A 15917-nucleotide genomic window follows, 5' to 3' on the forward strand; every position below is an offset into this window, starting at 1 on the left:
GAACAATTTGTTTTCATAATAAAACAATGCTGTAGAGCCAGACAATACGACAACAATAAGGGTATAGAAAAAAAAAGAAATACGGTATGTGAAGAATTTTATGAAAAACAATACTCCTTAACATTGATTTATTATGGAATTAGATTTTAGCTGACATGGAAATACGTTTGTAAATCGAGCAAGAAAGCAGAATGTAAACATTGTTTTAAGCATTGTGACAATACAATGATTTTATAGAAATAAAAGTTTCTCAATTCAAATTTCTGTTTCCTTACCCCCATGTTGAAGTAGCATTTTGCCAATTTCAATGTGTCCGTTTTGTAGAGCATCATGTAAGGGAGTCACACCATCCACATGACTGAGCAAGTCTACTTCTGGGCAGCGCTGCAAAATTTCACGGACACATTCTGTGCTGCCATGGTTACAAGCCTCATGTAAAGGCGTCCAGCCTGCATTGTCTGAGTTATAAATCAGCAACAATTAAAAGAGAATCCATCTAGAACACTGTACACATCCCACATTATGAAGAAAAGGAAATGGGAAAAAAAAAGCCAGCAGAACAACGCTGTGTGCACTGTCTGTGTTAAACAATCATAAGAGAAGCCAAGGATAGAGGAAGAAAATCAATACTGTCAGTATCACTGTTCATCTTAGCACATGGCACACACTCTAAAAGCTAATATGACTCCCACCAGCTTAAAGTCAATACTAGAATACAGAAAATGTGTGGGAATTTAACATGAAAAAAAAAACAAAAAAACCTACCTTTTGCATTAATGTCAAATCCAGCGAGGGAGAGCTGTAGGTGCAGCTTCTTGACATTGTTGTTTCTGCAAGCTTTATGCATGGCTGTTTCTCCTGCATTGGTACATATAAGGATAGAAAGATGTGAAAGTGGCCTATTAGAACACGTGGAAAGTTGTTGTTTTTTTATTTTTTATTTTTTTAATCAAATAATCATTTTGTAAGATAAAGGCAAATTTTACACATAAAAAAAATTACAGCCCAAACTCATTGCCAATGTAGAGGAAAGTGAGCAGTCTGTTTCTGCAGCCCAGTGGCTGTCTAGCTGCCGAATTCGCTCCCCTAATCCTCCTCCTTTAGCTTTTAAAGCTTCCATGACTTACAATAAAAACTCAAAATGAACAGTGAACTCCAAAAACACTCGGTTTGGAGGCCATAAAAGTTTAGAGTGTGCAGTTGCCCTTCCCTTAAAATTATTCATGAACCTCCATTACACGAGTCGTCCTTTTATACAGCATTTATAGCTTAATTCAAATGAATGTCTCTGGCCAAGCACGAGTGCCTCCACATAGTAAAGGATAATTCACAATTTCAAATCCTTTAGCAGATGGTTTGCTGCTCCTCGGTAAGCTGCCTTGACTACAGAGACACACAGCGAATAATGTGCAGAGAAGGGGACAATATAAATCTAGACATTTAAAATGAAAGCTGAAATGACAAGCCCTGTAGAATTTACAGTTGTTTTCTGTGTTCAGCCAATATCTGCTAGAAGAAAACTGGAAAGCACTATACCACTGAAGCTACTATGGATAAGCAACGTATACAATAGATTTTCATTGCCCCGTGTAACCTATATGTGATTGTTAGAGTAGAGGACCCAGCAAGGCCATGTGCTTTATTTTTCTTATTTTTTTACGGGTTAATGGTAAAAAAAAAAAAAATGCAAAGATAATGTAACAAATATACTGAAGAATCAATGAATGGATGGGTCAAATTTCATTTTGACCCCTTATGGACTCCACGTTTTTCAACTTTGGTTTTTTCTTAACACTTTCAGTTTTCCACCTACAGACCCATACGAGGGCTTGTTTTATGTGCTACCAATTTTACTTTGTAGTGACATCAGTCATTTTACAAAAAAATCTATGACGAAACAAGAAAAAAATTATTTGTGGGACAAAATTGGAAAAAAAAAACGCTATTTTGTAACTTTTGGGGGCTTCTGTTTGTACAAAGTGCACTTTATATTTATTCTGTAGGTCCATGTGATTAAAAGGATACCCAACTTCTATAGGTTTGATTTTGTTTTACTACTGTTAAAAAATTACAACTTTTTTAGTACATTTAAAAATATCATATTCTGACCCCTATAACTTTTTTATTTTTCCACATATGGGGCGGTTTTTTTTAGGTTATACAAAGCGACAAAAAATACGCAATTTTGGACTTTGGATTTTTTTATGTGTACGCCATTAAACGGGCGGTTTAATTAACATTATATTTTTATAGTTCGGACATTTACGCAAGCGGCGATACCATATACGTTTATATTTATTATTGTTTACATACATATATAATTTTTTTAATGGGAAAAGGGGGGTGATTCAAACTTTTATTAGGGAAGGGGTTAATATTAACTTTTTTTTTTTTTTTACACATTTATAGCACATTTATAGCCCCATAGGGGGATATACCATGCAATCTTCTGATTGCATACACTGTTCATAGCATAACAATGATCAGCGTTATCGGCGCTCTGCTGCTCCAGCCTGGATCTCAGGCATGGAGCAATAGACCGACAATCGGATGGCGAGAAGGAAGGTAGGGATCCTCCTCCCGTCCTCTCAGCTCATCGGGACACCGCTGAACTGCTGGGAAGCTTTTTTTTTTTTTCATTTTAGATGCGGAGATCAACTTTGATAACTGCGTCTAAGGGGTTAATACCTGACATCACAGTGATCGGTGATGTCCGGAATTAGCCACAGGTCCCGGTCATTGATAGCTGCTGGGACTGACCCGCTATGATACCAGGTCAACTTGTGACCCCGCGTCATAAAAGGGGAGCGGGCACAAGGCGTACAGGCACGCCCTGCGTCCTTAAAAGGTTAAGGAGTTCTCCTCTTTAGGGTATGATCACACTGCGTAATTCCCATGGAATTACGCACTGTGAAAATTAGCATCAATGTGAATGGGTCTTCCGCAATTCCGCCACTGAAATTATTCCGCACAAAGAAAGAACATGTTCATTCATTATGGGGAAGTTCGCAAGCACTGCATAGCTGTCAATGGTGACTGCGCAGTGCCGCACTGTCCTGCTGCCAAAGTATGTTCGGTGGCGGCCGCCAGATGGAATCTCAACAGTGTGAACATACCCTTAAAGCAACACAGACAATATTTTACTGATAAAGTGCACATCACATATTAGAGTTTCTAAATACGTTTTTTATTACTTATACTTTGCTGATTCCTCATTGTATAAATTACAAAAGTCGGAATTCTCCTACAAGGCTGTTACCAGTGAGCAGAGCATTGTGGGAGCTCAGATGACATCAGCGCCTATAAAGAGGCAAACAGAATTCCTACCCATACTAACGAGCTGAAGGAACTTATAGTCTTGTCATGTGGTGCCTCTGTGCAGCATTGTACCCCATGTAGGGGCAACGATTTTAAGGGAGAATAACTCTGTAATATGTTTTTTTCTCTCTTGCATTATAAAATGGATTATAAGAAACCTGTACAGTAAGGGTCCACAGCAGTCCCCAGCCAGCGCTATTATGGATTCATACAACACTGATCTGTAATGGGAATGTGTGCCTGAGCTTATTACAGTTAAAGCTATGCTTTGGAAAGAACATAATTCATAATCTCCTTAAAACAGTAAGGCAAAGCATTTATGGATTTACTTAACTTTGTATGTAGATTTACATTATATTTAAATTCCTGCTGTGATCCCGCTATTCACACTTCTAAAAATGGAAATCTGATGGGTCCAAAAGAAGTCAATAGGACTTCAACAAAACAGATCACAATGGATTTGTCACAAAGTATATCATGGCTTTGGTAAAATGGAGGTCACAATGCCAGTGTGAAAAAGGACAAAAAGCTGTCCACAGCTTTAAAACAATAAAAAATAATCTGATTTCTCTGATCCGCTCAGGAATGTTTCATAGTTGAGAAACACAAATTACTGATCTTAAAAAAATGAACTGTTTTGTATACCAAGGAGTATAAATTCAGAAAAAATCAAATAGAAAAAAAATGAATTTTTTTTAACAACATTTGTGTTAAAACTTTACACAATAAAAAAAAGGTGTAAGGATTTTCACATCTCTGATGGCTTGAGAATGAAAAAATAATGCAACCAGCTCTTACCCTTTATGAGATCTGAACGTGCACGGAAAGCTGGATGAGTTAAGCCAAAAAAAAAAAGTTTTGGCACTGTATGATAATTCTTTATTTATATAGCATGCACATATTCTGAAGCGCTGTACACTCAAATTTGTTCCCTGTCCCCAATAAGGCTCATAAACTAAACGCACGCAATCATGGGGAGACCATACAAACTCATTGCAGAAGTTGTCCTTGGTGGGATTATAAAACAGGACCCCAGCGTAGCAAGGCAACAGTGCTAACCATTGATACATATTTAGTCAGACAGGTTTCGGTAATAACCATACTCCTAGACATACAAAGATATAGAAATATCCAACTCTTCATTTAAAAAGCCTTCCAAGGGTCACATGATCATGACGTTGTGAGTTCTGACTGTCCAAGCTGTGTGGCACTTAGAGGAGTTTTGGCAACAATGTCATGAGACTGTGTGTTTACTAACATGGATTATGCACGTTTTTTATATAGTAAACTTGTACAATAATGTGACCTTAGAGAGCTTTTTAAATTAAGAGTTTTATATTCTTGGTATGTCCATGACTATTGCCGAAACAGGTCTGACTGCATACGTGTTGCATCAGATGTATATGCATTTTATTTTATGCTAAAATAAAGGGAAAAAATTCAGATCATAAAGTGCCAGAATCTTTCTTTTTCTACCTATTAATGTAATAAATTTGTAACAAACAGTTACTTAAAATAGAGGAGCAGTGTATCTCTCTTTTCATTTTGTAACTTTTGGCCTTTAGGGGTACAAAGACACTTTCCTATTGTATACACATAAACTTGACTATGTATCAACTTTTAAAGTCCAGCTACAACACCCTACGCTTCTTTCATAAATATTTTTCTATTTCAGAATAAATGGTTTGAAAACCATCATATTGTTCATAAGTCCATGTCATTAATTGTACAATTACACAATATTTTAAATAAAAACACAACATTCAACTGGTACTGTGAAAGCTCCCGATTTTACTGTCTTACGTATGTTTTGGACAAGGCAGTACCTTTTAGCTTAAATACTGGGACTTAAATAGAGTTGTAAATTAAGCCAATGGTGAAGCAATCTGGGCTCAGTGCCTGGAGTAAAACAGTCCATATGTGAAATCTCTGCAGTCTAACAAGACACGGCCTTTGTTCACAAAATGTCTAGGCCTGACACAAATAGACAGGCAGCATTAGACTACCAAATCAGATGATGGCTACAATGTTAGCAGAACAGATGCAGAATCAAAGTTGCAGTGGGAAAACAACACGAATATAACAACCTATAACATATTTCAAGAAGTACCTGAACATTGGCACTAGTTGGAAGTATGTTACTTGCTTTTTGTGGCCTTAAAGGGGTATTCCAGGAAAAAACTTTTTTTTTTTTTTTTATATATATCAACTGGCTCCAGAAAATTAAACAGATTTTTAAATTACTTCTATTAAAAAAATCTTATTACTTCCAATAATTATCAGCTGCTGAAGTTGAGTTGTTCTTTTCTGTCTGGCAACAGTGCTCTCTGCTGACACCACTGCTTGTCTCGGGAACTGCCCAGAGTAGAAGAAGTTTGCTATGGGGGTTTGCTTCTACTCTGGACAGTTCCTGAGACAGGTGTCATCAGAGAGCACTTAGACAGAAAAGAACAACTCAACTTCAGCAGCTCATAAATACTGAAAGGATTAAGATTTTTTTAATAGAAGTAATTTACAAATCTGTTTACCTTTCTGGAGCCAGTTGATAGATAGAAAAAAGTTTTTTCCTGGATAACCCCTTTAAGGAAGAACTGTTGCAACCTAAAAAATCAGATCACATTATCACTAAATAGCTTAGGGTGTCCTGATCACACATCTTTGTATAGTTACCTGATACGCTTTCCTGTTTTTGAGATATGAGGGTTTATCATTTGTCTGGCAATTCAGGGAATAAGTCAGATGGGCGTGAACTTAATTTTAACAATAGGAGTGACTATCAAGTAATGAGTGGGATTATACTGTCAGAGGAATGTATTCTGCATACACTCCCCTCAATGTACAACATTCACACGCCCTGACTATAAAATCCCACACAACACCAGATAGTCACTCCCATTACTAAAATTAAGTTCACTCCCATCTGACCTCTGAATTATCAGACAAAACATAAACTCTAATATGTCAGGAACGGAAGGATGTATCAAGAAACTGTAAAAGGTGTGTGACCAGGGCTACCAAAGCTACATTTTTGGGGATCGACCATAGGTCCTCTTTAAAGTGAATGTCCACTGATATAAATCATTTTACATACAGTAGTACATAAAAACTGCTGATCCTGAATTATACCCTCATAAGAATATGTGCACCTATTTTGAAACATCAATGACAAATCTTTATTTATATGCAAAATTAGTCTTAATTTATTTTTATTTATTTTTTTATGTTAATTTTTTTTTGGGGAGGTTTTTTTTTACATTGAAATTTTGTTAGACTTTTTTTTAGATGTTTTTTAAACTGTTTATAGTATATTTTCTTATGTATTTATTTAGCTACAGGAAATGCTATTATGCAGTTTGCAAATATGCCATTTTTTGGTCTGCTATCTATGATAATCACAGAAATAAAATTTTATTTATTGTAAACTGACAGATGTTTTACCATTAAATTCAATGTAATTTAATTGTTATAAAAAGGCAGGTTTTTAGTTTTTTTCTGATATAAATCCGATGTTTTGGGATGTTTTACGTCCTAAGAATGTCCTAGAATACTGTGTGTGCACATAGCCATTCTCCAAAGGTTTTTCTTAGCATTTTGCTTAGTTTCTCTACTACAGCTTTTTTGCGTCTCTGAAGGAATAAGACACAACCAATAGCCCTACATGTCAAAACAGTTTCCAGCCCTTATCTCTCTGTTAAGTTTATTCATGTCCAGAGTAACATTGAATGTTGCTAGGATCATAAATCAGCTGGAAATATCATTCAGAAGAGCAGCCATAAGGGCTGGAAACAAAGTCAACAGACTGAATCTCTGACAGAACAGGTCACTGCTGACCGTACTATATGACAATAGAAGGGGTTAAGGATGAGAAACTGGGGGTTAAGGATGAGAAACTTGAGTTTCAACAAGCTCAAGAAACTGAGCTTGTTGAATGTTTCCAGTGACAACAAGCAGAACTGTAAATATGGCTCTGGAGTATAGTAAAAGATCAGTACACGACAAGTAATGCAATGTATTCGCACAGTTACTTAACTTTTTATGAAGATGATTTTTAAACATAAGCTATAAAATAGTGTTGACAGGTGTATTCCACCCCACCCCCCTTCCTAACAAAAAAAAAAAATGGAATATATTAGTAAATCAGAAATTAGTACTGTAGGCTAAATAGTGGCCATTTCTGTAAATAGGGAAATATGTGTAGGTGTGCAGGGAAAGCAGAACAGGGGCCCATCTAACATATCTCTTCACAGCACTTGCTGTAACACAGTCTTATAGGCAACAATAGTGATAGGTTACCTTAAAGAGTAGTCTAATTTTGGAACAGCCTACCACAGGAAGAAGTTATGGCTTCAATAACAGAATTAAAAAAAATAGGACTAATTGTTAATCTCAATACTAGTAGTACCTGAGTAATAATTTATGAAGAGTGCTAATGGTGATGAAAATATTTTTTATAAAAACTTTTGCTTTTACAGCTTCAAACGTAAGCTCTATTGTGTCTCCTTTCTTTCTTCAGCCTGTGTGAGCTATCCTCCAAAGTTTCTTTCCCCACTGTCCACTCTTTGGGCTAGTCTGTAACTTGCTCTCCTTACTGTTCTCGTTAACACAGAGAGCAGAATGTCTTTCTGATTAACTAATCTTTCTCTAAGTGAATCATCAACATTTTTTGAATGAAGATCATATCGAAAATGGTTTCCAGTTATATTCAGTAAAGCACATCAGTGCAAAGGTGCCCATAAGTTTCAAATTAATAGGAAGTTATCAAACTGCTTTTCTGGGGGGAATCTACACGCATTCAATGGGATTGTTTTGCATTTGAATGATTTTAAGAAAGGCAAAAATCAATTGACCTACCAAAATACATATATATGTAAAACTATGATTGTACCATTTACTTTGATTTAAAGATGAAATATGTAATAAAAGAAACAGAGCATGCATCATAAATGGATTTAGAGATAATGGGAAAAAACTGTGGAAGTAAGGAATTATCTCAGCAAACAATACAGAAAAATTAAAGGGGTTTTTGGTCCCCTTTCAAAAAATGACTGTCTACAGGAAATGCTCTGAATACTAGGTCTGATTCATTCATATATTAGGCCCTGATTTATTTTCAGCATCATTTTGAGTTACACGTGCCCTCATCAGGCTGAAAATATACAGCCAAGTGTAGGCCACATTTAGCCAGAAACTGAAATTCATTATCAGGTCTGTTAGAAGGTCGGGTTATTAGAAGGTCTGTCCATGGTATGTAATAAATATTCTATGACAATGGTTTTTAGTATGTGTTCCCAACAAATGTATACTGGACAGAAGTTTATGCATGATCGCAATGTGGTGTTGCAATGTGGAAGCATAGATTTAATAACAAGATCATGTGTCCTCAGCTAACAGGATGGTCAACAAGTTTTAATTACTGTATATTTTTTTAACAGTATTTATATTCACACCTAATAAATGCTGCATTAGTCACAAAGCCACACACATTTGTCCGCAATAGTCATAAAACAGAAAAAAAAATTGCCACGTTGCATTGTGTGAATCGCGTTGTGTTGCACCTGAGGTATGTTAATTGGGTTGCACTGCAACCCACAAGTGGCTGCAATCATGACCCAATAGCCACACAGTTGTGAGTACTTGTGGAATGTAGTACAATCACATTTACCAATGCTGGTTTCCATGGGTGTGTTACTGGAGTACGCCAGTGCAGGAATAGTTATCCCCTATCCAAGGACCCTCCACGATCTCCTGCATGGCACCCTGGCAGTCCCCACGAGGGGAGCGTGTCGTTCTCCACAGGAAGAGGTGGCTGACACGCCCCCTCCATGTATCTCTATGGGAGTGACAGAGATACCCGAACGCTGTATCTCCGTCTCTCCCATAGAGATATATGAAGGGGGAGTGTCGGCCGCTTCTTCGTGTAGGGGTCGACGCGCCCCCTTCCGACGGACTGCCAGGGTGCTGTGCAGGAGATTGCAGGGATCCCATAGGTCATACCCCTCACAATCAGACACTTATCCCCTTTCTGCACTGGAGTATTTCTTTAAGGCCTGACGGTGGGGCTTAACTGACAGTCCGGCTTATCTGGCTCATCAGACCTATGGACAGTCTGGCTCATCAGACCCGTGATCTGGTTGGGGCTTGCAGTCATAATATGGATTAAAAAAATGCACCTGTAATAGGACCCTGTGAAACCAGCATTACCTTGAGTGCAAAACAGCACGATCCACACAGTGTGACAGTGACTTTTGGTCGCACGACACCTGTCACGGCCAGAAAGGTTGTGTAGCCCCAGCCTAGGAAACACCTACGTTTTAACATTCTTCAGGTTTTAGACACATATAAAGGATTTTATTTAATAGTAACTATTATATTTAAAAAAACACAAAAAAATTATGTTAAAATAAGGTACAGTTTTTATAACTTATGAAGTTTAAAACAACTGCAAAAGACCACCATGTAATAATACATAACAGTAGTAGCTTCTCCCAGCTTCCCACCCAAAGTTTACGAAACAAATGATATTGTCAGCAGAATCACAGTATCCAAAAAGCATTAATCTTATTTTGCTCTTTGCTCTAGTTATATGGAACAAATCACAAGATTGAGGATCTCACAGCCCAGTATTCCATTTAAGGTATATACAAAACTGTCTAATCCAGACAACTCGTTTCATAAAATTTTTTTATCAAAAGCAAATACAGTGTATTCACAACATAGTAAAAATAAATTACTATTTAGAACATTATATCATACCTTTTCTGTCTTGTACGCTGGATGATTGTCTACTAACTTGAGAATCTTTGGTACAACTCCCAAGTGATTTCCGTCTTAACTTTGCAACAACTCTGTTCAATTGAAGTATAATAATAACCATGTCGTATTAAACATATTCAAATAAAGCAAGCATATAAAAGCATTTTTATAGATACATCAATGCAAATAAAAAAGAACAAGCTAAGTGGTTGTACACAGAGGTCTACTACAAAGCTTCTGTGCTTGTTAACAATGTAAAAATATATAAAACCTATGCAAAAGAAAACTGCAACAATTGCCCAAAGCAGTCGACCATGTTTTTATTTTTGATATAACCCGCCTTTGAAAAGTGAGAACTGGAATCTGGTTGTTAACTACTATCGTTCTCCTTTGCAACAATTGTTATACTTCTCAATATGTGAACCTAGCCTAAGGAAAACATATAAAATATATTGTAATGTCATGGGTAAAAAGTATGTAGACCGGAGGGGGTTAAACAATAAATTAACAAGTTTGACACATAACCTGGGACCCTGCATTCAATTCACTACTGAAAGCTGTGTAAAATTTCTGTAGGATTGTTCTCACACAAACACACACCTGCAGGCATGGATATTAGTTTGGGGTCATGAAGGGTTCGGAGACAGGTTATATATCCTGGGAAGAATACTCCTTTTCCTGAGTACAAGTCTTACATCTGAATAGTTCCACACCTGTAAGCTATGACGCCACCTTCCAGCCTGCCTCCTGTCTGATGGATAAGCCATGATTTATTCTATTACACGTCTTGCCTGAAGATCTTAATTAGAAAAGAATGCAAACATGTGAAAGACATCTGCAGAGGGCAGCTGAGACCATATATTCCGCCATATATCCATCTACCGCCATATAGCTACATCTACAGCCACTCAACCATAAAATACACCTTATCCGCATTCACTAAAACTAAGCTTTCCACAGGGCCTGACATTTATTCCTAGTATCAATTCCCTCTGATAGGTCAGTTAGGATCAATAAATATTTTAACTATGTGAAATATCATAATACTGGAGACAATAATTTATTTCAGCCTTTATTTCTTTCATCACATTTCCAGTGGCTCGGAAGTGAAGTATATAGTATATACACAAGTGGTTATTATTTGGCATCCTTGTCTTTAAATGGTCTGACTTGGGTCAAACATTTTGGGGCCTTCCAAAAGCTTTACACCATTGGTTGCTGAATTTGTGGCCCATTCCTCCAAACAGAACTTATCTAACCAAATCAGGTTTTTAGGCCTCCTTGCTCGCACACGCTTTTACAGTTCTGCTGTATATTTTCTATGGGATTAAGGTCAGGCAGGGGTGTAGGAACCCTCAATAATCTAGGTGGGGATGGCATTTTAACTGGGTGTAGCTATGGGAGGACGAAGCAGTAAAAGGAGTAGGGCAAAAGGGTGAGGGACCAGAAGGGGCAGAACCACTAAATGTTGAATTACGCTATAAAATTAAGCTTCAGGCTCCTCATTACATGTACATCAGAAAGCAGTGAATTCAGGAGACAGGAATCCATCAGGACTGTTGGAGGCAGGCTGTGTTTGAGTTCAGGAGAGGGGGGCTCTCTACAGCCTGTGTAAGCATCATTAACACCTTAATGACACAGGGCGTACATGTACGCCCTGTTCGCGGTATGGGTGTATGAAATGAGCTCACAAGCTGAACATACTTTATACCCAGTAAGTACCAGAAGGTAACCGCAAATGGCCATATATCAGTGAGCACGCCGATTCTCAGCATTAACCCCCTTTAACTAAAATCTAAAAATAAATGTGCCAGCTACCTCGGTGACATGATTGTGAGGGTCCTGATCTGCTGACATGACTGTTGGAGGGCCCTCACTGGCCCCCATGCCGTCCGCTTGTTGCTCTGTTTCTCCAGGCTACTTCAGCTTCTAGCACTTTTTTGTTGTTTTTATAGTACAATTCGTTATTATGTAAAAAAAAATGTAATGATAATATAGGGCTTTATTGTAAATTCTTTTTTTTTTTTTTAACTGTGATTTTTTTTATTAAGAGATTTTACATAGATACATCCCATAACAACACAAGAAAAAACTAGCATCACGAAGGGCCAAGACCCTGTAGCAATAATGTGGTCTTGAAAAGGAAAAACATATGAGAGGGCCCATATAGGCCAATGAGGGCAATCAAGCCGAAACTAGAGCCCCTAAGTTTTAAGATACCTGCAAAACTAGAAACCATAATGCTGACTGTGAGGGCAGTTTAGAGAAGCGAAAATCTGCAGGTCTGCATCAAAAGTCAGCCAAGCCCTCTGGGCCACAAACAACAACAAAAAGAAAAAAAAAAGAGGGGGGAAGAGGGGCAGGAGGAACGAGAGGGGGGTGGGGCACAAGACAAGACCAACGAGGAAGAGAAGAAGGGAAAGAAAAGAAAGGAAGAAGAGAGGGAAAGAAAGGGAGGTCCCACGGTTCCCAAATGGAGAGGAAAGAGGGGAGAGAGTTATTTAAAGAAGCTATAAGAAATTCCAGGGAATGAATCTCACCAAGACGGGTTAGAAGATCAGTTACTGAGGGAGGGAAAGTTCTCTTCCAACACTTGGCGATAAGGGTCTTAGCAGCCAGGACAACGTGCATTAAAACGCCCAGGGCCTCAGACATTAAGCGCTGTACCATTTTCCAGTAATCGCCTAGGAGAGGACAGGAACAGAAAATATGAAATACCATTCCCAACCCCACCCCCAGCACTGAGGAGGGATAGTAGGGTTGAGTCTATTCAGGAGTTTTGGGTTGTGATACCAGCCCATAATCAGCTTATACTGGGTTTCAAATAGGTGCAAATAGAGGCCTTAGAAGCCCTCTCCCAAATTACCCGCCACTGAGGCAATGTAATAACAGTGTTTAAGACCTCCTCCCAACGGGCCATATAACGCTGTGATGGGTGATCGCCACCTGGGGTTGTATGAGTAATGAGTAACTATTGGAGAGAAGGCCCCTCGCATGAGGTCCCCCATGGCATAACCGTTCAAAGCCAGTAGGCTGAGAGACCGTTGTAGAGCCATTCGTGGAGGACATAAAGTGCCTTAAGTGTAGATAGTGGAAACGCTCAAGGGAGATCCCAACGAGAGGCCAGTTGCTCAAAAGGCAGAAGGGAACGAGAGATAAGGTCAACTTTATCAGCCCAGCAGAAGAGGCCCCGAGAAACCCACTCCCGCACCATGACAGAGGACCTACTGGAGGGAAAATCAGGATGATAGAGGAATGACCACAAAGGGGAGAAAGAAGAAAACAGTTTAAAACTTCCTGGAGCAATACCTCATCACATATCTAGAGAAACACATGGGGCCCAGGACAGGGGAGAGAGAATAAGCCAATGCTGGAGGATACCATAAGAGAAAATGAGGGTGAATAGAGGCTAGCCATAGCTTTTCCAGCTCCATCCAGCAGCTATATGCCTGGTACATAAACCAAGCCGCAAGATGGCGCAGGTGGGCAGCCCAGTAATATTTAGTCACATCAGGAACTGTTAGGCCCCCCATAGTCCTGCCACCCATCATGACAGACATCGGGAGACTGTGTACTTTCCCGTCCCAAATAAAATGAAAAACAGCTGATTGAAAAGAGCGAAGGGACGATAATGGCACCCAAGTAGTCGGGTACACGGGTAGTCCTTTTTTACCACCGCAATTCGGCCAAAAAAGGAGATATATTGCCACCACCATTTCTTCAAGAGAGATCTAAGTTTCCTAAAAAGTGGGAGGTAATTAGTGGAATAGAGAGAGGAATAGCGAGAAGTGATGTGGACTCCTAAATACTTAATAACGGAAGAAGACAATTTAAAAGAGTAATTAGAGCGGAGGAGGGTAGACAGGGACAGGAGTAAGTTCAGAGGGAGCACTTCCATTTTCAAAAGATAAACTTTATAGCCAGTAACCACACCATAGGCATGAAGAGCTTTGTTGACATTATGTTGGGAAAGCAAGGGGCGGGAGAGAGTAAGAAGTAAATCGTCAGCAAATAAGCAAATCTTGAATTCCCTATCATGTAGGGAAATGCCAGTGATGTCCGGGTCCCCCCCTAATCATTGCTGCCAAAGGTTCAATGCATAAAGTGAAGACCAGGGGGGAAAGCAGACAGCCCTGACGAGTACCATTAGGCAGTGGAAAGGTAGGAGTAGAAGCGTGAGGGTGTTTGAGAGAGGCAATAGGAGAAGAATAGGGACCCCGCAGAGATGTAAGAAAGTTACTCGTTATTCCAAATTTCTGGAGGGTAGCAAAGAGAAATGGCCACCCCAGCCTATCAAAGGCATTCTCGGCATTTAAACTCAGAATTAAGGCCTGTTCGGACCTCCAATTGATTAAGTCAACAAGATCCAATACCCTCCTGGTGTTGTCACCGCCTTGGCGGCAATGGATAAGCCCGACCTGATCCTTATGGATCAGAGAGAGGAGAAATGACCAAAGACGGACCGCCAAAACCTTTGAGAAAAGCTTCAAATCAGAGTTAAGGAGGGCAACAAGAGCAATCGTGAGGATCCTTACCAGGTTTAGGTATTAAGGTAATTAAAGAGTGCAAGAAAGACTGCAGAATCCCCTCCCCCTCCATAAAAGAATTAAAAAGAGGAACAAGCTTGGGAATAAGTGCAGAAGAGTAGATCTTATAGTATAAATACTTGAATCCATCCAGGCCTGGGGAGCGACTGGCAGGAAGGGATTTGAGAACTTCCAAGAGTTCTTCCTCTGTTATAGGAGCATTAAGAACCTCACAATCAACTCCCGACAGAGTAGGCAAGCCGCATCGGGATAGATAAGAATCAAGAGCAGCAGCACGCTCCCCCGGGTCAGGCGGAAGCTGGGAAGGAAGGGAGTAGAGACCAGAGTAGTAGTCAACAAAAAAGCAAGAAATATCAGCAGGGTGATAGTAATGAACACCTGAGGCATCCTTGAGGGCCGAGGGAGATTGGGCAACTACGCGGTCACGTAGGCGCCTGGCTAACATAGTATGGGCTTTATTACCCTTTTCATAAAAACGTTGTCTGGCATACAGCAACTGTTGCTCAACTCTATGGAGAGCCAGGTCACCCAACTGAGCACGAACAACCACCAATCGCCTCAGGAACGTTAAAGAAGGAGAGGACAGTAAGAGAGTCTCAAGGTGTGCAATCTGTGTTCGGCATTCCCGGGAGTGAGCCAGGGCGCCTCGCTTAAGTCGTGCACCCAGAGCAATACAATGCCCTTCATACAACCGACTTGTGAGCTTCCCAGAGAACAGCCTGTGAAGAGACCGAACCCTAATTAGTAATAAAGTAGTCAGTCAGGCCCTTCTGGATCAACTCCTGGGAAGGCAGTGATTTAAGAAGGGAATCATTAAGATGCTAGAGACAGCTCCGGAGAGAAGAAGGGGAGGAAGACAAAGAAAGGCGGACAGGACAGTAATCAGGCCAGGAGATGGGCTCAAGAGAAGCGTCAGAAAGCAGGCGCACCATGGGAAGGTTACCAAAGAAGTAATCTACGTGTTAAAAGAGAGCTCCGTCGGGTGGTTGATCCTCCACAAATTGTATAACAAGGAAGCCAGTGTCAATCGACAAAAAATAGAAGCCAAGTGGAATTGGGCAGGAGTATGAGGGGCTGCAGTGACCGAGTGACGGTCCAGGGAAGGAGAGAAAATAAGATTAAAATCGCTCCCGTGTAACCATGCAGAGGAGGGGTACTTATGGAGCTTAGCAAGGACTCTATGCAAGAACTGTATTTGCGAGGTGTTGGGGGCATAGATATTACAAAGCAGCAGCAGGACCCCACCCAGGACACCCTCCAATACCACGAAGCGCCCCTGTGGGTCGAGAAAGGTAGAAG

At 39.7% G+C, this 15917-nt stretch overlaps 1 protein-coding gene across 6 annotated transcripts in view; it reads right to left on the reverse strand.

Moving 5' to 3' along the window:
• Window positions 1–15917, reverse strand: part of SLF1 (SMC5-SMC6 complex localization factor 1) — a 130855-nt gene that overhangs the window by 7791 nt on the left and 107147 nt on the right. For all 6 annotated transcript variants that reach the window (XM_056538098.1, XM_056538130.1, XM_056538139.1 and 3 more), the window contains 3 exons: window positions 10072–10163; window positions 766–858; window positions 276–458 (listed from right to left, as the gene is read on the reverse strand). In XM_056538098.1, coding sequence (XP_056394073.1) covers window positions 276–458; window positions 766–858; window positions 10072–10163 — 368 coding nt within the window. The remainder of the gene's footprint in view (window positions 1–275; window positions 459–765; window positions 859–10071; window positions 10164–15917) is intronic.

Source organism: Hyla sarda, chromosome 1, assembly GCF_029499605.1.
Source record: "Hyla sarda isolate aHylSar1 chromosome 1, aHylSar1.hap1, whole genome shotgun sequence".
In the NCBI taxonomy this organism is placed as follows: domain Eukaryota; kingdom Metazoa; phylum Chordata; class Amphibia; order Anura; family Hylidae; genus Hyla; species Hyla sarda.